At 44.7% G+C, this 26833-nt stretch overlaps 1 protein-coding gene and 1 long non-coding RNA gene across 31 annotated transcripts in view; one reads left to right on the forward strand and one right to left on the reverse strand.

Annotated features, from left to right (window-relative positions):
* Positions 1–26833, reverse strand: part of LOC103540006 (zinc finger protein ZFP2) — a 103990-nt gene that overhangs the window by 15119 nt on the left and 62038 nt on the right. For 4 of the 30 annotated variants that reach the window (XM_008506517.2, XM_070570105.1, XM_008506515.2 and 1 more), the window contains exons 3-7: positions 21646–21777; positions 21241–21333; positions 12449–14261; positions 4677–4803; positions 4189–4278 (exon numbers count right to left, since the gene is read on the reverse strand). In XM_008506517.2, coding sequence (XP_008504739.2) covers positions 4189–4278; positions 4677–4710 — 124 coding nt within the window. In that variant the 5' untranslated portion in view covers positions 4711–4803; positions 12449–14261; positions 21241–21333; positions 21646–21777. Of the gene's footprint in view, positions 1–4188; positions 4279–4676; positions 4804–5203; positions 5330–5776; positions 5907–6766; positions 6874–7170; positions 7403–7738; positions 8100–11553; positions 11714–12056; positions 14262–21240; positions 21334–21645; positions 21821–26833 lie in introns of those variants that run through there. The other 26 variants (XM_070570117.1, XM_008506513.2, XM_070570115.1 and 23 more) reach the window with 16 other exon arrangements.
* Positions 8015–12798, forward strand: LOC139075235 (uncharacterized). The gene is made up of 2 exons (XR_011525402.1): positions 8015–8310; positions 12384–12798. It is a non-coding gene; the product is annotated as an uncharacterized lncRNA (long non-coding RNA).

The following is a 26833-nucleotide window of genomic DNA, read 5'->3' on the forward strand; positions in this document are numbered from 1 at the left end:
GAGGTCGAGAAAACAATGGAGCAAAGTCTTCAAAACTCCGAAGGAAAAAGATTTCCAGTGCCGAATTCTATTTAGTCAAACTATCCAGAAAGTATCAAGCAGAAAAAAGACATTCAGAGACATATTAGGTTGCAAAAAACTTATTCCCATGCATCCTTTCTTAGGAAGCTACTGGAAGATGTGTGCCACTCAAAGAAGAAAGTCAACCAAGAAAGAAGATGCCATGGGCTACGCAGCCTGGGAGAGAGGGGACTCGCAGGAGGATGACAGCTGGGCACCAAGCATTCCAGCATGGAGCAGGTCAGATGGTCCAGAAGAGGCTTTTCCAGGAAAATGGAACGGTCAGCATGACTAACGAATCACCCGAAAGGCCTGAGATGCAGCCAGCCAGAGAAGGGCTGAGCTTAAACCAGTGACCAATAGAAATGAAGCTAAGAAGCAATGAACTCTGGGAATAGATTGCTGAGGAAAGCAAAAGTTGTCATAATTTACTATGGATCAGTTGTGAATAGTGTTTGAGAATGTAAAACACTGATTATTGCTCCGACTAAAGTTACACTCCCACTCTACAAGCGAGGGCAGGGAATGGAAACAGCGATAAGCATGAGGAGTTGGGGAGGTGAGCTGAGTCCTCACGTTTTATAGAAGGAATTCATAAAAAATGTCTAAAACTGCAAAGTCAAGAGGTAGCAACACAAACATGTTACTTGGAAACACAGAACCAAATATACCAAATAATCAGATAAAAGAAGAGAAAGTGGTTACTTCTAAAGAAGGGAGAATGGGGAAAAGGGGGACGGGGGCCACTGTTTTTCATAGTAAACACTGTAGTTCCATTAAACTAAATGCATGTATTACTTTGATAAAATTTAATACTGAACATAAAGAAAAAGAATAAACTCCAAAAAAGTTGAAGGAAAGAAATAACAAAGAGCAAAAATTAATGAAATAGATTAAGACAAAAAAGAAAGGATCAGCAAAGCCAAACATTTATTCATTTAAAAGTCTATTAAATGGGCCAGCCCGGTGGCGCAGAGGTTAAGTGCACACGTTATGCTTCAGTGGCCCAGGGTTCACTGTTTGGATCCCTGGTGCGGACATGGCACTGCTTGGCAAGCCATGCTGTGGTAGGTGTCCCACATATAAAGTGGAGGGAGATGGGCACGGATGTTAGCTCAGGGCCAGTCTTCCTCAGCAAAAAGAGGAGGACTGGCAGCAGATGTTAGCTTGGGGTTAATCTCCCTCAAAAAAAAAAAAAGGGAAAAGTCTACTGAAAAAGCAAAACTCTGATGAGACTTATAAAAAAAAAAAAGATAAAAGTAAATACTACTAGAAAGTCATGCTTTCATTCAACAAATACATACTGGACCCTGGTGTGCTGAGGATCCAAGAGCAAACCACACCGAGTCCTTCCCTCCTGGATTAAGGGTAGAAAGGCTGATTTACACAGGACACAGAAAGCACAAAAATGCTTTCTGATCGGGGCTGGCCCCGTGGCCGAGTGGTTAAGCTCGCACGCTCCGTTGCGGGCGGCCCAGTGTTTCGTTGGTTTGAATCCTGGGCGTGGACATGGCACTGCTCATCAAACCATGCTGAGGCAGCATTCCACATACCACAACTAGAAGGACCCACAACGAAGAATATACAACTATGTATCAGGGAGCTTTGGGGAGAAAAAGGAAAAAATAAAATCTTAAAAAAAAAAAAAAAAAGCTTTCTGATCATAAAGACAAACACAGGGGGCCAGCCCCGTGGCCGAGCAGTTAAGTCTGTGCGCTCCGCTGCAGCGGCCCAGGGGTTCACTGTTTTCGATCCTGGGCGCGGACATGGCACTGCTCATCAGGCCACGCTGAGGTGGCATCCCACATGCCACAATTAGAAGGACGAGCAACTACGATATACAACTATGTACCAGGGGGATTTGGGGAGATAAAGCAGGAAAAAAAAAAGACAAAGACATATATTTTACTTCATTAATTAAGAACTTCTGTTAGTAAAGAAACAGAAAAGATAAGCTATAGACTGACATACATATTAACTGATAAAGTATTAGACTCCTGTATATATATAGAACTCCTTTACAAATAAATAAGAAAAAGATAAACTGTAATAGAAAAATGGACAAAGAATATGAATATGTAAGTCATAGAACACAAATAATCAACATACGAAGAGATGTTCAAGTTCATTAGTAAATAAGGAAATGCAAATTAAAACCGTGAGATACCACTTCTCAGGAATGGGCTAATTTTTTTTGTTTTTTAGGAAGATTAGCCCTGAGGTAAGATCTGCCACCAATCCTCCTCTTTTTGCTGAGGAAGACTGGCACTGAGCTACCATCTGTGCCCATCTTCCTCTACTTTATATGTGGGACACTGCCACAGCATGGATTGTTGGGTCTGCACCCAGGATCCGAACCCACGAACCTGGGGCTGCCAAAGCAGAGCAGGTGAACTTAACCACTACACCACCGGGCCAGCCCCAGGGCTAATTTTTAAAAGTCTGACAGTTCAAAATTTTGGCAAGAATGTAAAGTAACAGGAACGTGCATCAATTACGAGTATAATTTGGAACAACTAATTTAATCAGCGATCTGAGGAAATCTAGGAGAGCTGAAGAAGCACATACTCTTAAATGCGGTATTTCTACACCCAAGAACGCACCTACGAGAAACTCGCAAATGAGGCCTGTGTGGATAAGGAAATATTACTGAACCATGACCACCTGGTTTTTCATGTCATTACCCACACCTGACTACGAAATGCCTCTAGGCATAAAAGTCCTCATTTACCTTCATATTTCCCCCACCAAGCGCAACAAAGAATTCGTGTTAATGATGAACCAAGGGAAGAATGAACGACATTAGGCTGCCAGAGTGGTAGGACAGTAGGTGAATTTCTTTCAATTCCCGCCTTTTTTTTGTTATAGCACTGCTTGTGTAATACAGAGTGAAATATTAAAAATGCCTTAGTTTGGTTACAATAGAAATTCAGAATCGTATTGGGGTAAGCTAAAAGATTTTTTTTTGATAATTGAGTTTTGGAGTTCAGATATTTAAACTCCCTAACAGATTGGGTCCTAGACATTGAAGGTACAGTCACGTGCCACATAATGGCAATTTGGTCAAGGACAGATTGTATATATGACAGTGGTCCCATAAGATTAGTATCTATAGCCTAGGTGTGTGGTAGGCTGTCCCATCTAGGTTTGTGTGAGTACATTCTATGATGTTCGCACAATGATGAAATCGCCTAACCACATATTTCTTGGAATGTGTCCCCGCCATTACACAAAGTATGACTGTATATAGTTATTTACTGTAGTGTATAAATTCCTGCCCACTTCACTGGGCTACCTTGAAAAATCACTAATAAAAGGTTTTAAAAAATATTTTAGAGTCTACAAAATGCTAGCTGAAGGTGAAGTGTTGTCATGTCTCACACAAAGCAACGTGCTCTCCAGAACACTGAGGCACCTCCTCCTGCTCTTACGCTACCAGATCCAGTGGGCTCCTCAAGACAAGTATCAGCCACTACACCATCATGTTCTCTGTAGCCCCAGGCAATAAGTCCATGTCGCTTACGAGGTGCCAAGCATTGTGCTGGGTGTGAGCAATACAGCAAAATGTACCACGACCCTGGCCGCACTCCCACAGTGCTTACAGCCCAAGGGGATGCCAGCCCAAGGTGGAGAATAGTGAAATGCTGGCTGAGTGTACATACACATGGACAAACAAATATGAAGGTGGCTGAAGAAATGTGCAATGTTCAGCTGGAGGAGCTGCCTCAGTAGGCATATGGTGACTGGCCTTTAGGACCAGAAGCAGCCCTGCTGTGTGTGCCCACGGGGATTCCTCCGCACTGGAGCAGTGCGAGCAGAGACTGCACTGTCACATGCTGAACAGGACGACAGGACACACAAGCACCGGGGGGAAATGCCCAGACTACATGTCAGGACTTTTCCAAATCAGAGTATTAACCTATGCCCAATAAGGAGAGAAGAAAAATCATGCAGAGGAGGGTCCAGGGAGGGACAAACTGCCACATAAAAGGAGTGCCACATGCACACAGGGACAAATGGGGCAACACGGTATTGAGGTGAACACGGGAAAAGATACTCCTTCTCACTCCACAAGCCTAGCGCACTTGCCGAGTTCCTCCCGATGCCTCCCGGACGCAGGGTTCTTACCAAGACAGAGGCATCTCGAGGCGTCCTCTGGCATCCAAACTCCCCCTTTTCCCAGCTGTGAAAGCATATCTGGTTCAGGTCCTAAGAGTCCTGTTTTTAAAGGAAAAAAATGGACCATATCTGTTCACACCAGAGAGAAAATCAGTGCAAGGATGAGATCTGGTCCTCTAAACTTCCTGGAAAAGGTGACATAACAGGAAGGCCCAGGGTAGAGACGAGTTCCCAGGAGGCAAAGATGGCTCAGGCCTGACACAAGCAATCTGTTCCCATGTCTTTCTCCCCGCCAGAAGGGAGGAGGATTCGACCCCTAGTCCCCTGTGAGGCATCTGCACTGAGACTCCAAGAGTCACCAAGGATAGGCAGGCAGTGGCCCTGAAGACGACATCCTCGGTCAGCCCACTCCAGCCCAACCTTTCACATGTAACCAGTTGAAGGGTCCCAGAGCAACGTCCAGATGTGAAGATCAGCCTTCAGAGGCTGCCCCTTACCCAGCGAGACCAGGGTGCTGTAGTTCTCCAGCATCACCTCCCTGTGCAGGGCCCTCTGAGCAGGGCTCAGCTGCGCCCACTCGTCCCAGGTGAAGAGCACGGCCACATCCTTGAAGGTCACCGATTCCTGTAACAGGAAACCCGCCCCTGTTCACCAGCGGCTACCCTTCACGGGGCTCTCTGGGAATGCTGGGACCCTGGGCCCCGGGGGCCACTTGAGATCTGCAGGACATTAGCATAGGGGGCCTGGCGTTCTGTGACAAGGCAAGCACTTCCTCAGGGTCTCCTAGGGGCCGAGGTTTTATTAGACCTTGTTCTCCACCTTGAAGAAACATATGTCATGGAGAAAACATGTTTCCTCAGCACTGGGACTTCATACCTGCTGTTCATTTTGACAAAACGTTTTCTCCCATCTCCCTCAATGTGCCCAGCCCTGCCTCCACCCCCACCCCTATGACCAAACCCTCCGCAGGTCTCGGCTTAGACATTACTTTCTCAGCACGGCCTTCCTCGACTGCTCCCATCACCTGTGCAGGTCCATCAACGCTCGGTCCCACTTGATGTGAGCTTTCCGTTCCCTTGGACTGTGAACTCCAGGAAGCTGTGACTGTCTCCACATCTCCCTTCTCCCCAGCATGTCTTCCAGAACATGGCGTGTGCACCTAGCACCTATTATTTGTTGCTCAGCAACTCCTGCTTCTTTCAGTTGCTCACCTGCTCACCCCCAACACACATACACGGTTCCCATGGAAACAGTCGTTCTGGGCAATGTGACCTTGCCTCTCTCTCTGATCACAACTAGCGCCGTCCTTGGAAACTAATGCCTGAGAGGCCAAGGGAGCTGCTGTGCACTGAGAAAGAAGAGTTAAGCAGAAGCCCAGAGAAGAAAGCCAAGGGTCCAAGAGAAAGGACTTTTAGGTTATTCTAGACTCCATTTCCATAGCCAAAATCCAATTGCATCTTTGCCTTTGGAAAAATACGTGGGAGATATACCAGTACCCTTCCAAGAAAAGCCTACTTTTGCTTAAGACAGTCTGAGCTGGGTTTCTATCACCTGCACCCAGAGCCTTGCACAAAGTAGGCAACCAAGAAACACTTACTGGATTCAACCCATGAACCAGTTTGCCAGGGACCACTGTCCACCTTTGTATCACCTGCACGGATCACAGCACCCGGCACGTTTTACATCCCTGAAAGAGGTCTGCTGAATGGCAACCAAATCAAGGCAGCCTGTAAACAGGAGATAAATGTGTGACACCAACGAGTTTGAGGAAAAGGCTAGGGCACGGAAATTTCACAGTGGACTGGCATCGTGCGGACAGGGTTCACAGAAAAAGTGGTGCCTAGGATGAGTCCTAAAGAACAAGTCAGAAACCAGGAGGAGGAGGGTGAGCAGCCAGTGAGCTGCCACTGGGTTGAACACAGCACCCTCAACTGGCTGCTCACCCCTTCCAACGATTTCTGCCACAGATTCCTGTCCTGGACAGGCTTAAATGTGAAGGAATTAGATAATTTTACCAAATTCATCAGAATTCATACATTCAAATGCTATCTCCTTCAAAGTGGAGTCCACACTCTTACTCTAAACAGGCTGGCACTGCTCAAAGCTTTTTAGTAATTTACTGAAATTGAAAACAAACCATTTGAACGATTTCATTGGTACCTAAAATTCCTCTGGAGTAAAAAGCCAAACGTCATTTTAAAAAAGAGTGCAGTCAACCCCACCTCCCCAAGAAAGTGTCAGAATTCCTCTCTTCTCTCAACTCCTATGTCAGGCACTGCCTTTACTGCTTTACAACCCTAATCTTACTTGCCAGTGGAAAGAGTACAGGTTTCCATTTTGGACCAACGTGGGCTCCAGTTCCTGTTGTGTCACTGACAATACCTTTAGCAGGATACTTAGCTCCAACATCCACTGGGACAAGCTCAATATGGTGGGGGGCGGGGAGCAACTGGGTCAGCCTCTGAGCGAGACTGGATTGGGAGAAAAGCTCCTGGTCAGGGAAAGAAACATGCTCACACTCTTCAAACCTCCAGATTCAAATCTTCTCAGGCAATCTGGAGGGACCCCATAGCAAATCCCCACTCACCTGGGCCATGGTTGGCAGGCGGCTGACTGCCATTCCTTCTTCTCTGATGAGCCCGTTTAAGGACAAGGAGAGCAGGGCTCCTCAGGCTGGAAACTTTGAGGAGAGGACTGGATCAAAAGATAGTACACAGCAGTCCAGAGCAATGCTGTGAGCATTCATATCCTGGGAGGCGTCCAATATCCCAAGCAGTGAATTCTTCGTCCCTCTTTGCTCCCAATTCTCTCTTTCTTCGGAGGGTATTTCTGCTCACCTCCACTGTAAAGGGACTCACTCACTATGCTACTACTTTCCCCCCACATCTTTCCCCTAGCATCGGAGACAAATCCTCCTTTTCTATCTTAAATACATTGACTTCTCCTGGCCAAAGCCACCCTCCAGCCCCAGTTCTCATGCTTTCTACCCACCTTCTGGCCTTCGCCCTTAAGTTATGCTGAGAGGTCTCAAGAGAAGTGTGTCTCCTGCCTGGACAGCTGCCTAATCCTGGGAGGGCAGGGGAGGGGAGGAAGTGGGGAAGGAGGGTCGTCTTCTTTCTCAAAAAGGAAGCTAGGAAGGCTGGATCTTCATTGCCCACCTCTCTCAGGCCAAGCCCTTGTCTGGCCTCAGGCCTCTCCCCCTCTGGGGCCCAGTTTGGATGACCTAGAGTCAAAGGTGGGCGAGAAGCAGTGTATTTGTTGAGGGGGTGGGGGGCTAGCAATCTAATCCACGCAACCTCCCGTCCTGCCCTCTGCCAGGTCCCCGGGGAGCGGCTGCACAGGCTACCCAGCGCTGCCCCGGCCCGCGAGTCCCGCATACAGGGCTCCGAATCCTACCGGGGCATGTACTCCCGGAGCATAAACGGGCTACCCGTCGTCGGCTCCAAGACACACGCCAGAGGCCCTGACCGCATCCTCCTCCACATGCACTCGCAGGTTCGTACTCTAAACCCGAGAGCCCACACCTGGCCGTCCTCCCTCCTTCTCTTTGGAAGCAAACCTCAGCCATACATCCCGGGAAGTTTGGGGCATCAGATCAGCGTCCTCCAGAACGGACCACAACCCAGACCTGCTCGGCTTTCCCTTTTCCCTGTCCCCGGGCCCGACCACTGCACCGCCGCTCCCGCTCTCCCATGCGGCTGTGGCCACCGTGCCTGGTCACCACTGAGTTGCCCTTCGAGGAACCTGTGCAGGCGGCAAAAGACCGCAACCGCCACATCGCAGGCAGAACACAATGAGCTGGAGTCTGCAGCCGGGGTCTGAACTGCGCTTGCGCGTTGCCCTGGGAACCGCAGAGCTGAATCCCCACAAGTCCGAGGGGGGCAGCACTTCTACTTCCCAGACTCCTGTTTCCAGAAGGCGAATTGGCCACGAGCTCCTGCACCAGCGCCGGGCCGAGAACAACATTGCGCGCCTGCGCAGATAAGGCCCTGCCCTTCAGCCCCCTACCCCAGGTCTAGTGGTTTTCGGGGCTGAAACTACGTTTCCCAGAGGCCTCGGCGGGGGTCGCCGTTCCTCCTGCCGATGACTCCCTGCGCGCTAACCCGCATGTGCCGATTTGGTTCCGTTCTGGTGAGAGTTGGAATCGCTGTGTGCCTTGAAAAAATGCCCAAGGACATAGAGACTAGAGAAAAGTTGAGCACGGGAATGGGAGAGGTTATTCCGGGGAAGCAGCGCCTGAGCCGCTGACGAGAGCGGGTCGGGGAAGGCCCCCGAGGACGGAGTAGGAGGCCACAAGCCGACAAGGCCGCTTCCTCACAGAGGACCGCGCCTCGGCCCCGCGGGCGCAAACGATACCGCGCAGGGGAGGGTCGGCCGGGGGGCGCGGCGGGGCCGGCGGGGGCGGGGGGCTGAGCGCGCGCCTCTCGGCGCCTTCCCGGGCGGAGGAGCTCGGATGCCCAGGGGCCCCCTCTTCCCCTACTGCGGGGCAGGAGGAGGTGGTCCTCCGTTTGCGGACAGTCTTCTGCAGGTCGGGCAAGGGTGAAGCGATAGATAGAAACAGGCGACGGGAGCTACTCGTTGCCTTTGAACACCCGTTTTCATGGAGCTCAGGAAGGAGCGATGAGAGGGTTTTAACTTTGTCAGTGGTGGAAAAATAGCCAAGAAAAGTGCCTGAGGCTTGTCAGGTCACTGTTGGTCGCCTCTTAGGAAGCAGTGTCAGTGGCCCTGCCTGACACTAGGGCATCTTGTTTGCGTTTCATTGAAAATTTTATCCTGTAGACACTTGGGAGCATCATGTGTCAGGCTCTGTTCTGGGGGCTGGAGAAATAGCAGAGAAAACCCGGCACTTGTGCAGGTTTAATTCCACTCGGGGAGGTGGTCAATAAGAAACAGAAAATATGTATCAGGTAGTGCTGACACAGTGAAGCTGTGTCAAGGTTTAGAGGATGGGGCTGGGAAGTTCTCTTTCAGGAGGTAACATCTGAGCAGAGATTTGAAGACAGTGGGGGAAGCCATGTGAACATCTAGGAAGAGCCTCTAAAGGGAAGGGGACAGAAATGCTGTCCAGAGATAGACGTGTGCCTGGCGAGTTCGAGGCTCAGCAAGGCCAGTATGAGTGGAGATGGCATGGGGAACAAGGCAGTGGGAGATGAGGTAGGAAGGTAACTAGGGGCCTTGAAGGCCATCATAGAAACTTGGGGTTTACTCTGTGTGTGATGGGAAGCTGTTGAAGGGGTTTGAGCAAGAGCCACATGGCTGAGCACATCCTGACAGAGTCACTGGTCAGCTGTGGAGACAGATGCTGGCTGGGCTACAAGGGATCCAGGAAAGCCAGTTAGGAGGCTACTACGGCCACCCAGGCAAGGGACAGCCTGCCACAATTATACAAGCTTTCTACAAGGCATCTGCTTTGAGAACCTAGTGATTCTAAGATAATTAAGGGTTCTGGATGGCATGCTAAGTTTTGATATTCCATTTTCAGGTATATGAGGGTGATAATGTAACATTTACTGACCACTACCTAGATATCTACTGGGCACTTTTATAAGCACTTTACATTAGTATTGAACATAATCCAAAGCTATGAGGTTTGCACTATTAACAAATAAGAAAGCTGAGGCCCTGATATGTTAAGTGCCTTGCCTAAGGCCTCATGTCTAGTAAGCAGAACCAGGAGTCCTGCCCCTGCCGGTAGAGGAGCAGCCCAAAAGTTGTTCCCTCCTTCCTGCCCAGGACGCCTGGGAACTGACATACAAGGGCTGAAGGCTTCCAAAGCGCCTGGAAAAAGTAGTTAAACCTTCATTTATCTGACCCATTTCTTCTGGTGCAACCTCTAAGATTAATATTTTACCAATTCTGAGTTATTGCATCCATCTTAGGCTTCAATACACTTCATTCTTCCTCCCCCTCTTGTCCTGTGCCTTCCTTTTGAGCCTTTATTTTGCTGCTGTCTTTACCATTTTCATCTATGGTCTACCAATCTCTCTGTCCCCTTTCCTCTTCCCTTCCATTTGTATCTTTTGAGATCAGGTGCGAAACAAGAAAAAGAAATAAGGGAAAGGAAGAAACTGGGTGTAAGGGGACACATTATTAAAAACCTAAGTTTCTGAGGATACAATTAATTCAGTGTTTCATTCCCCTTTGTCCTTGCCTGTTCTAACTCCAAGAGGTAGACCTTAAAGGTCCCCTTGCCCAAAGAGATTGAACTGCTCAAGGTCCAAACACTCCGGGTCCATAGGGAACCTCCCCACTGCCACCCACAACATCTTCTGCACCCATCGTTGATTCCCATCTCGCCCAGTGGAAAGTTTCCTTCCTCCTAGTGAAATAGATTCCTATGGCCTCCTCCTGTGCCCCAGATCTTATTTTCCCACTTTGAGCTGCCCATCCCTTCCTTGTTGCACCTTCAGACTCTCTTACGCCTCTTCTTTTCAGTGATAAACATGCTCAATTCTTCTACCTTAAATCACACACACACTGGCGGATTGTTGGTTGGCTACATCAGCCCCATTCTCGAACCCTCCTTTTCTTTGCTTACCTCTACCATAGAGGCTAGAAGAGCTAAACACTTACGTTCCCAGCCCCTTTTGCTACCAGCCTCTAGGTAACACAGCTGTGGTCAATGAGATGGAAGGAGAAGTCTGCTGAGGGGCTTCTGGGAAAGCTTTTCTGATAAAAGGCAGATGTTGCAGGTGCTAGCCACCCACTTTCTTCCTGCCTTGAATGCAGATACTTTCTGGAGCTGTGGCAGCCATCACATGACCACGATGGAAAGCAAGGCACTAAACTATTTGGTCTCTGAACCAATGCCAACCACCGCCAGTTTTGTTATGCGAGAAAAATAAATCCCTATTTGCTTGTAAGCCATTGTTAACTGGGCTTCCTATTATTTGTAGCCCAAAGCTCTTCTAATCTCTAGACCCTCTCTCAACCCCAATCTCCCTCCAGTTATCTTTCTAAATTTCTTCTTTCTCAGTCAAGCTACTAAGTCCTTTTCAACCTTGAACTCACTCTGTGGCCCACTAAAATTTACAGAGGGTATCAATAACCCAAACCAAAGGCTGTATTTCTGTTTTTACCTTACTTTAACCCTCTAGGATTTGAAAACAGTAACCATTCCTATCCCTACGCTAAAATTCTCCTTTTAGTTGTGTGCCACCCCCTTCTCCTGATTTTTCTCTCCTTTGGCTGTTGTTTCCTCTCAGCTTCTAGGGCCTCCACTTCCTCCACTTGCCTGGTCAATGACAGTCCTCCCAGGGGCCCTTTATCACTGCCCTTCTACTTAGTCTACTGCTCGTCAGGAGACTTCGCTAGGATATCCATAACTCAGCAAAATGCCCCCAAAATGAACTCATCATTGCTCCACCCAACTGGTCAACTTCACGTGTTTTTAATTAGGGCACCCCCTTTCCCCTCAAATAAGAAATTCAGGTGCCCATATTTAATCAGTTACCACCTTATGTAGATTCTGCCTCATTATTGCTTGAATTCTTCCTTTCCTCTCCCATCCTACTGCCAATTTCTTAGGTTAGCCCTTGGAAAACAAAGAATACATCGTATTCATTTTGATTTTCTAATCATGTCTAGTGCATATTTAGCACTTATTAAATGTGAAATAAACGAAATTGTCTTTCCTATCATAACTATAGATCTACAAGATCTCCCTATGATTGTCTGAATATGTTCTGAGTTGCAGAGATTTTGTTCCTAGTTCAAATTTTCACATCTGTTAGCGTTCAGCCTCACTCTTCTCCTTTCCACTTCAAGAGTTTGATACAGAGATAAGTATTTTGAATCCTGTGTACTTAAAGACTACATTTAATTTATACTGTTTTCTAAATAATTAGCTTATTTAAACAGTTTAATGACTATATTAATTGAGAACTCAGAACACCATGCTATTGCATTAAGATATGTACAATTGTTCCATCACCTGGTAGCAACCAGCCTATATTTAGGGGAGAAAATAACAATGCAGGGGGAGGGGGAGGGACGGGGGGATAATAGGATTTGGCAGAGGTAGAGAATTTTGTCTCAGAACATCCAGGGAAACCAGACTGTGGAACAGGAGCATCTAGATAATGTATATAACATGGTAAAAGATCAAAGATCTCCTAGCATTCATTACATTTATAGGTCTGTAGCATGTTACAGCTAAAATGGATCCTGGAGACCTTCTAAGTCTCAAATCTCTCATTTACTAGAAAAGAAAACTGTGACCTGGTGAAAGGTGACTTGTGCAAGTGAGTGGCAGGTCAGGACTACGTACCAGGTCTTTGGGCTGTCCAGCTGAGCACCCTCACATGCTGTCCAGTGTGAAGTCTCTGACGTCCAAAGGAGAATCTGCAGCATGCTACAACGGAGCTTATCTTCAGTGCGAATCCTCCTCGTTTAGAACATTAGCTACTTAAACTTTCTGATATAAAGTGAGTTTCACTTTCAGAATCAAGATTTCTCCACTTTGATATGGTTTCTCTGTGATGGTCTGTAGTATCTGGAAGGTATACTTGAACTGAAAGATTTCTACACCATTACATTTAGTAGGTTTCTGCATTACATGATTTATCTGATTATCACTGAAGAGTTAATCATGGGTCCAATGAAAACTTTCCTCACGTATGAGTTCTCTGATGTCGTGTAAGGTTTGTACTCCGACTGAAGGCTTTTCCACATTCATTACACTGATAGGGTTTCTCTCCTGTATGAGTTCTCTGATGCACTATAAGAGATGAATTCTTAATGAAGGCTTTTCCACATCGATCACATTCATAGGGTTTCTCACCAGTATGAATTCTTTGATGCTCAATAAGGTATGCGCTCTGGCTGAAGGCCTTTCCACATTCATTGCATTCATAAGGTTTCTCTCCAGTATGAATAACCTGATGTACAGTAAGGGATGATCGCCCAGTGAAATGTTTTCCACATACCATACACTCATATGGTTTCTCTCCAGTATGGATCCTCCGATGTTGAGTAAGAGATGAATTCTTACTGAAAGCTTTCCCACACTGATTACATTCAAAAGGTTTTACCCCAGAATGAAGTCTCTGATGTTCTATTAAATATGTACTTTGGCTAAAGGATTTTCCACATTTGTTACATCTGTACGGCTTTTCTCCAGTGTGATTTCGCTGATGCAGGGTAAGAGTTGAGCTCTTACTAAAGGCTTTTCCACATTCACCACACTCATAGGGTTTTTCTCCAGTGTGACTTCTCTGATGGACAATAAGATGCATACTCTGACTGAAGGCTTTTCCACATTCATTACATTCATAGGGTTTTTCTCCTGTGTGAGTTCTTTGATGCACTGTGAGATTCATGCTTTGGGTAAAAGCTTTCCCACATTCATTACATTTGTAGGGTTTCTCTCCAGTATGAATCCTTTCATGTTGAATAAGGGATGAATTCTTGCGGAAAGATTTTCCACATTCTTTACACTGATAGGGTTTCTCTCCAGTATGAGTTCTTTGATGAACAGTTAGGTTCATGCTCTGACTGAAGGTTTTCCCACATTCATTACATCTGTAGGGTTTCTCTCCAGTGTGAATTCTTTGGTGTACAGTAAGGGAGGAGCGTTCAATGAAGTGCTTCCCACATATATCACACTTATAGGGTTTCTCCCCAGTATGAATCCTCTGGTGCTTAAGAAGGGATGAGCTCTGACTGAAGGTTTTTCCACATTGATTACATTCATAGATTTTCTTTCCTACAAACATTCTTTGAGTTTTAATTAATTCAGAATTTTGTTTAGTGTCTTTTCCATATGAATTCTGATTATGGGGCCTTTCTCCCCTAGGAATACTTTGTTGTGTATCAAGGACTGAACCCTGACTGGAATATCTTTCAAATTCATTACCTCTACAGACCCTCCTCTCAGTGGGGGTTTCCTTATGGGGAACTGCCACTTGGCCCAGATGTCTATCCTGGTTTTTCTGTTGCCCCTCTAACCAATTATCAGGTTCCCAGGTTTCCCCTAAGGAAGAATGCCAGAGACCTTCCCTTTCCATTATTACCCATAGGATAAATCTTCAGTAACGCTGGCTCTGCAGTTGACTCTCTGGTTTCAAGTGTTGTCTCCCAGTCTGAAAAAAATAAACAATTCAAATGCACATTGGTTTCTGAGCTGGGAGACTGAAAACTGAAAAGGTGGGAATTAGAGAATAAAACTGAGAATAACCATAGGGACATTTGAGAGCTTTCAAAGATGTTCCTACAATTAGGAATAGAACTGGAAGGGAGGGAAACTGAGCTGGGACAAAAGAACAGTGAACCAGTTATAAATAATGGAACAGACACAGGGTAAGCAGAACAGTGAGCCTCTGGAGGAGGGACAGACACTGAAGTCACTGACCGCGGGACAAGACTAAAGAACGAAGATGGCACTAGGGCAAATACTCATAAGCTGGGTTGGCAGAGGCAGATCCGGAGGCCCTGGCACTCGCCATCACCCCTCCTACGCTGCTGCCTGTAATCCTGACACTAACTCTTCGTAAAACATCCCAGTGTGACACAGTGAAAGGACTGTGGACCCTGGAGTCAGACAAATGGGTTCAAACCCTGGCTGTGTTCACACTTATATCTGCACTAGTTACTTGTTTCTCTAGTTTTGAGTTTTCGGATATAAAATGAGGATAAAGATAATCTGATAAGGATTAAGTAAGATAATGTATTAAATGAGATAATTTTCACTAGTTACTTGTTTCACACTTACATCTTCACTAGTTTCTTGTTTCTCTGGGTCTGAGTTTTCAGATATAAAATAAGGATAAAAATAATCTGATAAGGATTAAGTAAGACAATGTATATAAACTACCCTTCAGGAACATACTTGTCTGGATCATAAAATGCCAGAACATACTTGAAACTTAAACTCGTGTGGGAGGATGACAATGTAAATAGCTTTCCCCTGCAAACTTTGCAGGCTGTAATTTTCTCACAAACGAGAGTCCTAAAGCGTCCTACCCTTTCCTAAATATCTACTCCTTAAAGATGAGAACTGGTGGCAGGGACAGGCAAGGGAGAATCTGTTGAACTGCTTGAGGGGACGCTGACGGAAGGACCTTGTAGCCACTCAGACTTTATTTTTTCAGATCCCATTTGTTATCCCAGACAAAATGGCCTGGAGGCAGTGAGAGGCAGAGGACAGGAAACTACAGTCTGCGAATCAGCTTGTCAGCTTGATCAAAGTCAACAGAGCCGAGATCAACACGGAGCCAGCAAACCAAAGGCTTGAGGGCAGGAGGCTTTGCTGTGAATAAGAGGTGTGCGTCAACTGGACCTCCTCCTTGCAGCCTGAGCTGCTTCCACAGAGGAGGAGAAACAGTGGCAAGCCAAGGAGGCCCCACCTCCAAAACACACACACACCACCCAGTGACCTCAGAAAGCACCCATCCGGTCAAGTACGAGAACAACAGGGAGCACAGGAACCAGAGGCGGCCACTGCCCTCCATCAGCACATCCAGCAAGCCAGCTAAAGTTCTTTGAGAACATTCAAAGTGCTACCCAGTAAACAACATAAAGGGCAAAGGGGATCCATTCACATGGTTAGACAAATAAAAAGCCCATGCAGAACTCCCTCCACTCAAAGATAAATGATACAGAGAAAATAATCAAGTTTGGAAACTATGTAGAAGTTTAAGAAATAATTTTTTTTTTGAGGAAGATTAGCCCTGAGCTAACATCTGCTGCCAATCCTCCTCTTTTTGCTGAGGAAGACTGGCCCTGAGCTAACATCTGTGCCCATCTTCCTCTACTTTATATGTGGGACGCCTGCCACAGCATGGCTTGACAAGCGGTGCCATGTCCACACCCAGGATCTGAACTGGCGAACCCCAGGCTGCCAAAGCAGAACGTGTGCACTTAACCGCTGCACCACTGGGCCAGCCCCAAGAAATGAAATTTTAAAATAATAAAAACAGGAGAATGAGAAGAAAAAAGAAGCATAAAAACTAAAAGGGAGAATAAACCTTGGAAGTATAATTAAATGCTTCCAATCATCAAAAGACATCATAAAGAAAGTAAAAAAAAAAAAAGGTCACATACTGGGAAAAGATATTTGCAACACATGACCCACAAAGAACTAGAACTAGACTTAGAAACAGTATCTCTGGAACACTAAGCCCACCAGAAAAGGGGGCAGAGGTCTTGAAAGGACTGAAGAAAAGGGAACCTGAATGGTTTGGCAAGTCTACTAAAAGGTATATACATCTAGGTAAATCTGCCTTGTAAAGGTATACCATGATTCATAATTTTAAAAGTAGCATTGTGTACAATAGCAAAAAATTGGAAACAACCCAAATATCCATCAACAATAGAATTAAATTGTGAAATGTTTATACAATGGAATAACTGACAACAGTGAATGTTATGGACTTGGTGTTTGTGTCTTCCCAAAATTCCTATGTTGAAGCCTAATCCCCACTGGGATTAGGTGGGACCTAATCTAAGAGGTGGGACCTGAGACGTCATGAGGGGGGGACCCTTAGTGCCTTTATGAGAAGGGATGAGAGAGCTTGCTTCCTCTTTACTCTCTACCACGTGAGGATGCAGCCAGAAGGCAGCATCCTGGAAGATAATATAGGTAGTACACTCATTGACATCAAACTTAAAAGGATCTTTTCAAATACCATGTCTTCTCAGACAAGTGAAACAAAAGAAAAAATAAACAAGTGGGACTTCATCAGACTAAAGAGCTTCTGCAAGGCATAAGAAACTAGGATCAAAACAAAAAGACAACCCAACAATTGGGAGAAAATATTTGCAAATCATACATCCAATAAGGGGTTAAATCTCCATAATATATAAGGAACTCACACAACTGAACAACAAAAAAACAAACAGCCTGATCAAAAAATGGGCAGAGGATATGAACAGACATTTTCCCAAAGAAGATCTACAGATGGCCAATAAACACATGAAAAGATGTTCAACATCACTAATCACCAGAGAAATGCAAATTAAAACTACACTACGATACCACTTACGCCTGTTAAGGTGGCTATAATCTCTAAGACTAAAGATAAATGTTGGAGAGGGTGTGGAGAAAAGGGAACCCTCATACACTGTTGATGGGAATGCAAACTGGTACAGCCACTGTGGAAAACAGTATGGAGATTCCTCAAAAAACTAAAAACAGAACTACCATATGACCCAGCTATCCCACTACCGTGTATCTACCCAAAGAATTTGAAATCAACAATCCAAAGTAACACATGCACCCCTATGTTCATTGCAGCACTATTCACAATAGCCAAGACATGGAAACAAGCCAAGTGCCCATGGACTGATAATTAGATAAAGAAAATGTGGTATATACATACAATGGAACACTACTCAGCCAGAAAAAAAGACAAAATCATCCCATTTGCAACAACATGGAAGGACCTGGAGGGAATTATGCTAAGTGAAATAAGCCAGACTGAGAAAGACAAACACCAGATGATTTCACTCATATGTGGAATATAAACAAACACATGGACAAAGAAAACAGTTCAGTGGTTACCAGGGGAAGGGGGGTGGGGGGTGGGGGGTGGGCACAGGGGGTGATGGGGAGCACTTATGTGGTGACAGACAAGAAATAATGTACAACTGAAATCTCACATTGATGTAAACTATTATGAACTCAATAAAAAAATAAAGAAGCATTAAAACCCCCCCAAACAAAAATTCACTGCTTTTCACATTACTAATAACTTCCCTCTCTGTTTCTGCATTAACACGGTGACTAGTGTAACACTGTCACTAGGAACAGCACCTCTGTCTTTACATTTTCTACTCATCTTTTATAAAATAGCAGAATCTAATGAAACATTCAATTGCTATCCACACAAACACTTTAGTACAGAAAAAGAAGACAATGATGCTGAAAAGAAAATTAGGCCAGGATGCAGAAGTTCTATTTTTACTAGATAGACTAGGAAATAAGAAGTCACAGCAAATGTGGAGGGAGGAGGGCAAAATGGGTGATTAGGCACATGAATGTGGTGATGGATGTAATTAGTCTTTGGTGGTGAACCTGATGTAACCTATGTAGAAATCAAAATATAATGACGTACACCTGAAATTTATATAATGTTATAAACCAATGTTACCTCAATAAAAAAAAAGTCATAGCAAGGCAAGGAAAGTTATGATTTTTAAAAAAATTAGCATTAAAATCAAAGACAGATAGAAAGAAAACAAAACAAAACGGCTGTGTTCCCATTCTGGCCTGTCCCACCACCTCCCTGAGCGCCTTCTCTGCCTGGGAAGGGGCTGACAGTGCTGCCCCTCGGGGTTGCTGAGATGAGCACATCAGGTGAGGCCTGGGAAGAGCTGGGCACAGCACGCAGTCAATGCTCTCTCGTCTTGGTTTTGGATAGGATAATAAGACGACTAAATGGTAGATTAGTCTGGTAGTAACATGAAAGAAAATCTGGAAAGAACGAGATCCAGAGTTGGCACATGCTCGTGTTTTCTGGGCTCCATGCCCCTCCACTTCGTTGTGTCTCCAGTTTCCCCCTCTACCAGACACCTCTCTGCTCTTGTGACGACATTCAGGTCTCCTTCTGGCAGAAGCACTCTACCTCTGACTTCTCTCAGTTCTCGCCCTTTCTTCCTTTTCCTTCAGGCTAATCCTGTTGAAACGCCAGTCTGTCTTTCAAAGTCTCTAGTTGTCTGTTTCCCCTTCGCTTTTCTACCCACAGCACAGTTCCCTGGTCACAGGTGGCTTCCTTGTCACTAAGGCCAATGGCACTTTTCACTTCTTACTTGGCACTGTTGCTCTCTCCCTCTGCTTTTCTCTCTTCCCTCAGCCCAGCTCTCCCTAAGTTCTCCCCTCCTCCTCTGACCAGTCTTTCTGTCACCTTGCCAGGACATCTTTGGCCTCCAACCAGATGTTCTTGCTCTTCAGGTGCTGCTTTGCCCTTCTCACTCTCTCCTTCTGATGCTCATCTAACACTCACTGATACGACTGTCACAGATATGACTACAACCCTCAAAGCTGTATTTTCACCTGATTTCTAAAAATTCTACTTGATGTCATTCAATATTCACTCAACAAACGTATTAAATATCTACTCTGGCAGGCAATGTGCTAGGCAGAGGCTATAAAGAAAAGTAAGCTCAATCATGACAATTCAGTGAGCCTACATACTAGTGGCTAGACAGACATTCAAAGAGCTAAGGAAAATAGTGTGAAATGTGGTCACAAACAGATGAAGAATCTTTAGGACATAGCTCAGTGGAGAAGTCTGCAGAGGAGTGAAGAAGTGGGAGAGGAAACAGGGTCAGGAATATATGTATTTGACTCTGCTGCCTCCAGAAAACCCACCAGAATAGCATGGGGTAATGAAAAAGCCATAAATAAACACAATAAAATCTAGGGAACAAGGAAAAAAATGCTGCATACACATTCCCCAAAACCCCAACCAAAATTACTTAAATATCCTCATACAGAGAAGTTAATGCGTGCATTAAAAAGAAGGGACTTAGATAATGGGAAGATTCATAGAAATAAAAAACATATGCTGGTAGAAATACATTTTTTCACAGAAGGACTGAAAGACAGAGTTTCAGGAAATCTTCACATCTCACACTCCTCCCTTCAAACAGTGCCATGCAATCCACTGCAGGGTCTGTTCCCTGTGCCCAGAATGTCCTCCCACGTGACCTCTGTCTCTATGGAGTGTCTGTTCAGCAGGCGCCTAGAGGAGAGGCCTTGCCTGACGGCCTGTGGAACCGCACCCTGGCCCCGCCCACGCCCCCCGCACGCTGCTTGTCTCTCTACACAGCACTCTCTCTCCAATGCTCATTCCCTCCTTCCTCCTTCCTCGACTTTCCCTTCTCCCTCCCTGCCTTCTTTCTTTCTTTATTGTCTCCCCTACTAGGCTTTAAGCTCCACAGGGAAACTCTGCCTGTTTGCTTATTGCTGTATCCCCAGTGCTAGAAATAGGGCCTGGTGCTCAAAAAATATTTGTTGAATAAATAGGTTATTTACATAAGAATAAATACAAATAGCAATAGTAATCAAATCCATAGAAATCTGTAATAAAGGCAATTAAGGCTGCCGAAGGGATTATTTTATACCTAATAAACCAGCATTAAGAAACAGATAACATCCAAAGTTGGAAAATATGTAGCAAGAGCCACAAAAATATGTATATCTTTTGACCTGGTGATTCTTCTCCTAGAACCTTGTTCTTTAGAAAGCTTACTGGAAACCAGCAGCGATGTTCATCAGATTATTTTTTCCTATCAATATGTTCTTTTACTTATTTCTTTTATTGCTTTATACTTAGATAGCCATTCACTATCCACAAATCAAATAAATATTTGCCAATGTCTTTAATTTTAAAAAAACACATAAAAAGAAGTGGTGATCAACGCTTTCCCACAAAGTAGAGAAGATAAAGGTGTAAGAGGCATTTTTTCAGAGAAAAGTCACTGATAACATCTCAGAGAAATTTCAGTTGTGATGGAGATTAGAAACCAGATAAAGATGAAGAAGCATTAAAATTTAGAGGAGAATAGGGTTGAATAAGCAGTAGATGTGGATTAAAAACTTGGGAATGAGAAAGGAAATATATAGAACGTGAGGTTATTAATAAAAATAACCAGGCTGCAGTCATTCTTCATTTGTTTTTAAATGACTTTTAAAATACCTATAGGCTGCAGAGGAAGAAACGATGGTTTGAATGAAGGCGGGGCCGAAGCTCTGGATGCAGGTTACAGCTGGTGACTCGTCAAAGCGAGGAAAGGCCGGGATGAGACAGAAGGGATTCAAAGTACAGACGGAGACGGCGGAGGCAACAGTACCTGCTGGCCTCTCCTGAGTGCTCACTATGTTCCCAACAAGTAGGTGCTACAAAGGTAGTAACTCATTTAATCCTCATAACGTGTGACCTCCCTCCAAGGTAAGGACACGCGAGACCCAGGGAGGACGGGTGACATCACTAACACGGAGGCATCTGACAATACACATCAAACGGTGCTGGTCTCTCCAGAGACCCGGGATCCCTGAAGTGATTTCTCCCCAAGGTGACACACGCATGCAACAAGTCCTTGCAGCCTGACACTTGTTACCTGGAGAGACACACCCTGGAAATTCTTTAGTGATCAGGCTCAGTTCTTCTCGTTCCAGCTGGGAAATCACATCTGGTTTGGAAAGCTGACGCCCTGCTCAGGAGAAAAGACACTAAATGTGTGTTCTGATCTGAGTATACAAACCAGCCCCAGCACAAGTCCTCATCCCTCCCCCTTTCGGGCTTCTGAGCAAAGGAAGGCGTGGCCTCCGAAGTTTCCCATTCCCAGGCTCGGGAGAAAAGCCCTCTCACCCTGAAAGAGAGGACACCAAGCCAAGACCCTAAAACAGTGCCCTGAAAGATCAGGGATTTCGAGTCTAAAGGCAAGCATTTCAGAGCTTGTACAAGATGTCAGCAGGGGGAAAACATATCAGTACGTAGGTTTTGAGTTACAAGAAGTCCTTACCCAGCAAAGCCAGGTCCCTGGAGATCTCCAGCGTCACTTCCCACACAGGCTCCTCTGAGCAGGGTCGAGAGGAATCCACTGCTCCCAGGTGAAACACACAGACGCATCTTGGAACGTCACTGACTCCTGAAACTATAAATTCCTGCTCAACGAAGGACTGTGACAATAAAATCCTCTGAGGGCAGTGAAAAAACAAGCAGCATTAGAAGAAACAGGATACAGAGATCTGTGTGAGAAAAATGTGTAACCTCCAAAAGAAACAAAACACTAAAAATAGACACCAAAACAATATATATAACAAATATAACAAAAATACACATTACCATGAAATAGTCAGTGATGAATATAACACTGCAGAAAGTGCTTTGGCATTCAAGGATAGGAGGAGGAGGATAAGGGAGTGACAGGCAAAGGTGCCGAGCGCTGCCCCGGAGGACCGCTGGGGAAGAGAGTGTGGTGTTCTGATCCCCCGCTAGTCACCCCACTGGTGAGGGAGGGGCTCCCCACCCTGAATAGTACAAGATAACTGAACACATGGCACCAGGCCCCGGACAGATGAAACTGACAGCACTTTATTGTCACATACACAGGGAGCCTGGGAGGAGGACACTGCATACCATGCAGGGCTCCTGGGCGCTGCACTCAGGGACAGTGTGACCCAGCAGGGGCTAGGAGGCCGGCTTTGTGCTGACAAGAGGGTCAGGTGACCTTGACCACCCTGGGAAGACGAGAGTGGTTTCTTTGGACAATTTTGTGGGCTGGTAAGGAGGTGAAACCTGTTAGGTTGAGGGCTGGGAGGGGTGCACCTGGTTGGGCTGATGAGGGAAGCTAGCTGGGTGGGGAGCCTTTCCTGCTGATGGGGAGTCACCTGGAGGGAGCAGGAGAACTCATAGCTAGGTCTCTGGAGCCCGTGAGGCTCAAAGATGTCAAGGCAGCACATGGAATTTCCAGCCTTACAATACAGGTGGGAATCCCAGTTAATAAGGGGAAAGCATGTGCAACAAGATACGTCCAGAATGTGGCTGGTCTACGTGAGGACCAATAAAACACTCAGCTTGACTCGAAAATGGCATTTCAAATTTATAAGCCCATTTCAGCCCTGTTCTCTAGCCCTGAGACTAGGAAATAAAACACCATAAGCATTCAATATGTTTAACGAGTGTGATAGTTAATTTTATGCATCAACTGGATTGGGCTAAGGGATGCCCAGATGCTGGAAGGCATTATTTCTGAGTGTTTCTGTGAGGGTGTTCCCATTTGAATCAGTAGACTAAGTAAAGATCAGCCCTCGCCATGGTGGGAGGGACCATCCATTCTGTTGAGGGCCCAAATACAACAAAAAGCCCGAGGATGGGTGGATTTGCTCTCTCTTCTTGAGCTGAGCCCTCTTCTCCTGCCCTTAGACATCAGTGCTCCTGGTTCTCAGACTTTCCGACTCTGACCGGGACTCACACCACTGGCACCCCTGGTTCTCACGGCTTCTGACTCTGACCGGGACTCACACCACTGGTGTCCCTGGTTCTCAGACCTTCCGACTCTGACCAGGACTCACACCACTGGCTCTCCTGGTTCTCAGGCCTTCCGACTCTGACCTGGACTCACACCACTGGCACCCCTGGTTCTCAGGCCTGTGGGTTTGGACTGGAACCACAGCACTGGCTCTCCTGGGCCTCTAGACTGCAGATGGCAGATGGCGAGGACCCTTCAACCTCCACAACTGGGTGAGCCAATCCCTCATAATAAATCTCTTCCTCTATAGCTACATATATCCTATTGGTTCTGTTTCTCTGGAGAACCCTGACTAATACAAGGAGGGTACACATAACTAAGTGGTGGTCACCACGAATGATAACTCAAATTTGTACTGAGTTTTCACTAAAAGGAGATTCACATGCCTCACCTCATTTAATCCATACAACAACCTGCTAGATTGAGAGCACTAAATAAAATCATTTTATAGATGAGGAATCTGGGGATCCTCAAAAAAAAGGTTAAATAACTTATCTAAGATCACACAGCTGGGACTTGAAACCAAGACCATCCAACTCCCACTGTTGTGAGACGGCCAGGGAAAGAACCCTGGAATCCCCAGCAAGCAGGAGAGTCAGAAAAGGACAATAAGGGAGATGGAAGGAGGCTCAGGATTGAAGTCAGCAGAGAGTTTCAAGGGGGGAGTAGTCATTGAAGATAGAGTGGGTCAAACAGAATGATTGAAAATTAGCTAATTTCAGCAGAGTGCTGGGGGCAGAAGTCAGCTTACAGTGGACAAAAGAATAATGGAAGATAAGGAATCAGATGAAATTACTTTAAACTTTTCATGGAAAGATGAGAGCTAAGACTGTATGGAAAGAAGAACGAAATGGGTAATGGAAATAAAGTAATGGAAAAGGTTTTCATTTAAGGACAGAGAGCACTTTAATATGTAAATAAGCAAAAGCGAGAAAATTAGTGGAGAAAGAAGGACTGAAGAGATGAAATAGAACAAAACAATTTCCAACAAATTTGTGTGTTTTACATCCTACTGGCTACAGACTGAGAAAAAGTGTCAACACTCAAGCACAGAGTTCATTATCTTTCTTTCTACCTCATTATTTTTTCCTAATATTTATTTAATCAATATGTCAAAATGACAAAAAGTGTTAAAATTCACTGACAAATATTGTCAGGAACAGTAAAGGTAGCTACTAGTAGGATATAAATACATGGCAGAATTTCCATTTTATGAAAGGAAAAAAGGAACCAAGACAAATCATCAGTTCAACAAATGTAAACAAAGGAGAAGAAAGGAAACAAGACAGCAAAATAACCATAAAACATTAAATAACCAGAAAAAGACCTGATATATGTATAACAACAAACATAAATGGATTGACTTTCTCTATTAAAAGACAAAAACTCTAAAATTGGTTTAAAATCCAGTTATATGGTACATAAAGAGATATACCTAAAACACAAACCAGAAAGTTACCCCAAAAAAGGCAGAGACAAGACACAGCACATGCAAATAAAAAGACAGTGGGGTAGAAACAAACCAGCATCAGACACGGTAGAATGCATGTAGAATAGAAGGAAACAAACATAAGCCCCTGCTTTGTGAAAGAAAATAAAAAATCAGAAATAATGAGATTCCCTTTCCAAAAATGAATCCATTTGTTTTCAGTAAATTGCCTTGTTAGCTGAACATATCAGGCAAAATTAAAAGCCCAAATTCAGACTGCCATTTGCTATCCACTGGTCTTCCCCACCCCCTAGACTCTCATCACCGTAGGCAGAGCCCTGAGTGCGCCCCAGAGCTCGTCACCATCGCGACCCGCACTGTGGACCCCGCACAGGCTGCGCGTACGCCCGCGGAGCTGACTGACTAAGAGCAGAAAGACATTTTAAAAGGCTGTAGTGAAACTTAACGATATCGCTCAGAAACTGTATTCGTTGTTAGTCCCTTAAGAGTTTTCTCTCTTTCTCCTTTCCACTTAGTCTGGGTCTTTTTCTCCCCAGCACTACGTTAAGCACAGGCTAACTCACAGTGTTTAAAATAAACAGCTTCGGGGGTCTTCTTGCATTCATGCAGAGGTTTTCTTAAACCTAAAAACACAGGCTTTTCCATATTGTTTCTTTAAAAAAGTTGAGTATCAAATGGAATAGATGGGGTATTTTAAATGATGAAAGCATAATTTATAAAGAAGATATGATAGTGATGAAATTTTAGGCACCACAGCAGCAAAATGTCTTCAGATATAATTCTCAGTAACCAGTTTTTTTTTTTTTTACAAAATCACAATCATGGTTATAGTTCAATCACAGTGGCAACAAAAAATGAAACACCTCAGAATGCACTTAATAGGAAAATGCAAGATCCTCATGATCAGTCTGTAAAAAGTTAACAGAAGTCCTAATTAAAGATTTGAATAAAATGAATAATTTGTTACTTACTAGGAAGAATAAATATTGTAAGGATGGTAGTCTTCCTCAAACTGACATAAAGATTAATGGCATTCAAATCAGAATTGTATATTTCTTCTTTTTTACTGTAATTGTTGGAACGTGATAATAGTTAATAAAATCCAACTAGAAAGATAATGTATAAGAATAGTAACCAAAATTTTGAAAAGAAAAACTGGGGGGATTTGCTTTACGAAATAACAAATTCTGAAACAACAAATAAAAATGTGGTACTACAAGAGAAACAGAGCAATAGAACAGAATTTAGAAAAACAAACTTATGTATACATATGGAAATTTAGTATCTTTTTTTGGTTTTGTTTTGTTTTTTTGAGGAAGATTAGCCCTGAGCTAACATCCATGCCCATCTTCCTCTACTTTATATGTGGGACACCTCCACAGCATGGCTTGACAAGCAGTGCATAGGTCCACACACAGGACCAGACCAGCGAACCCCAGGCCGCTGAAGCGGAACGTGCACACTTAACCACTGTGCCACCGGGCTGGCTCCTAGTATCTTTTAAAGGTAGCATTGCAAATCTATGGAGACTAAGCCAATTATTCAATAGATTCCATCAGTTTGAATGCCGTCTCCTCAGAGGTGCCACTCCTGCTCTGCCGAGCTAAAACAGACCCCTAGTCACACTCAACCACACCACCCTGCTGCAAGGCCACCACAGCACTTAACACTGTCCTTAGGAACACTTCCTCTTTATTGTCTGTCTCGCCTTTCTAGAAATGAAGATCTAGGAGACCCAGACGCTGCCTGTCTCATTCACTGCTATCTTCCCAGGATCCAGAACACCGCTCACACAGGGCAGACAGGAGGCTACGTATCTCCTTAATGAACAGGTGGTTGGTGAAATGCTCACCACCATGTTACATGAAGTTAGATTCCAACCTCATAGCACAGACAAGAAATTCCAGATAGCTAAAGGATGGAAATTGAAAATGACAAAACTAACAGAAAACATAGAAAAATGTTTATATAATCTTGGGGTACAGAAAGGCTTTCAAAGCATGACTAGAAAGCCAAACAAAGGAAAAGGAAATTTAACTGCATAAAACTTCAAAACTTATTTGTAGCAAAAGATGTTATAACAAAATTAAAAGAAAAATGACAGAGGACAATATTGGTAACTTATGGTAAAAGATTAGTATCCACATTATATAAAAGGCTTCTTTATATATAAACAACCAAACATAAAAATGGGCAAAGGATGTAAACAGGTATTTAAAAAGCCAGGAA

Source organism: Equus przewalskii, chromosome 13, assembly GCF_037783145.1.
Source record: "Equus przewalskii isolate Varuska chromosome 13, EquPr2, whole genome shotgun sequence".
In the NCBI taxonomy this organism is placed as follows: domain Eukaryota; kingdom Metazoa; phylum Chordata; class Mammalia; order Perissodactyla; family Equidae; genus Equus; species Equus przewalskii.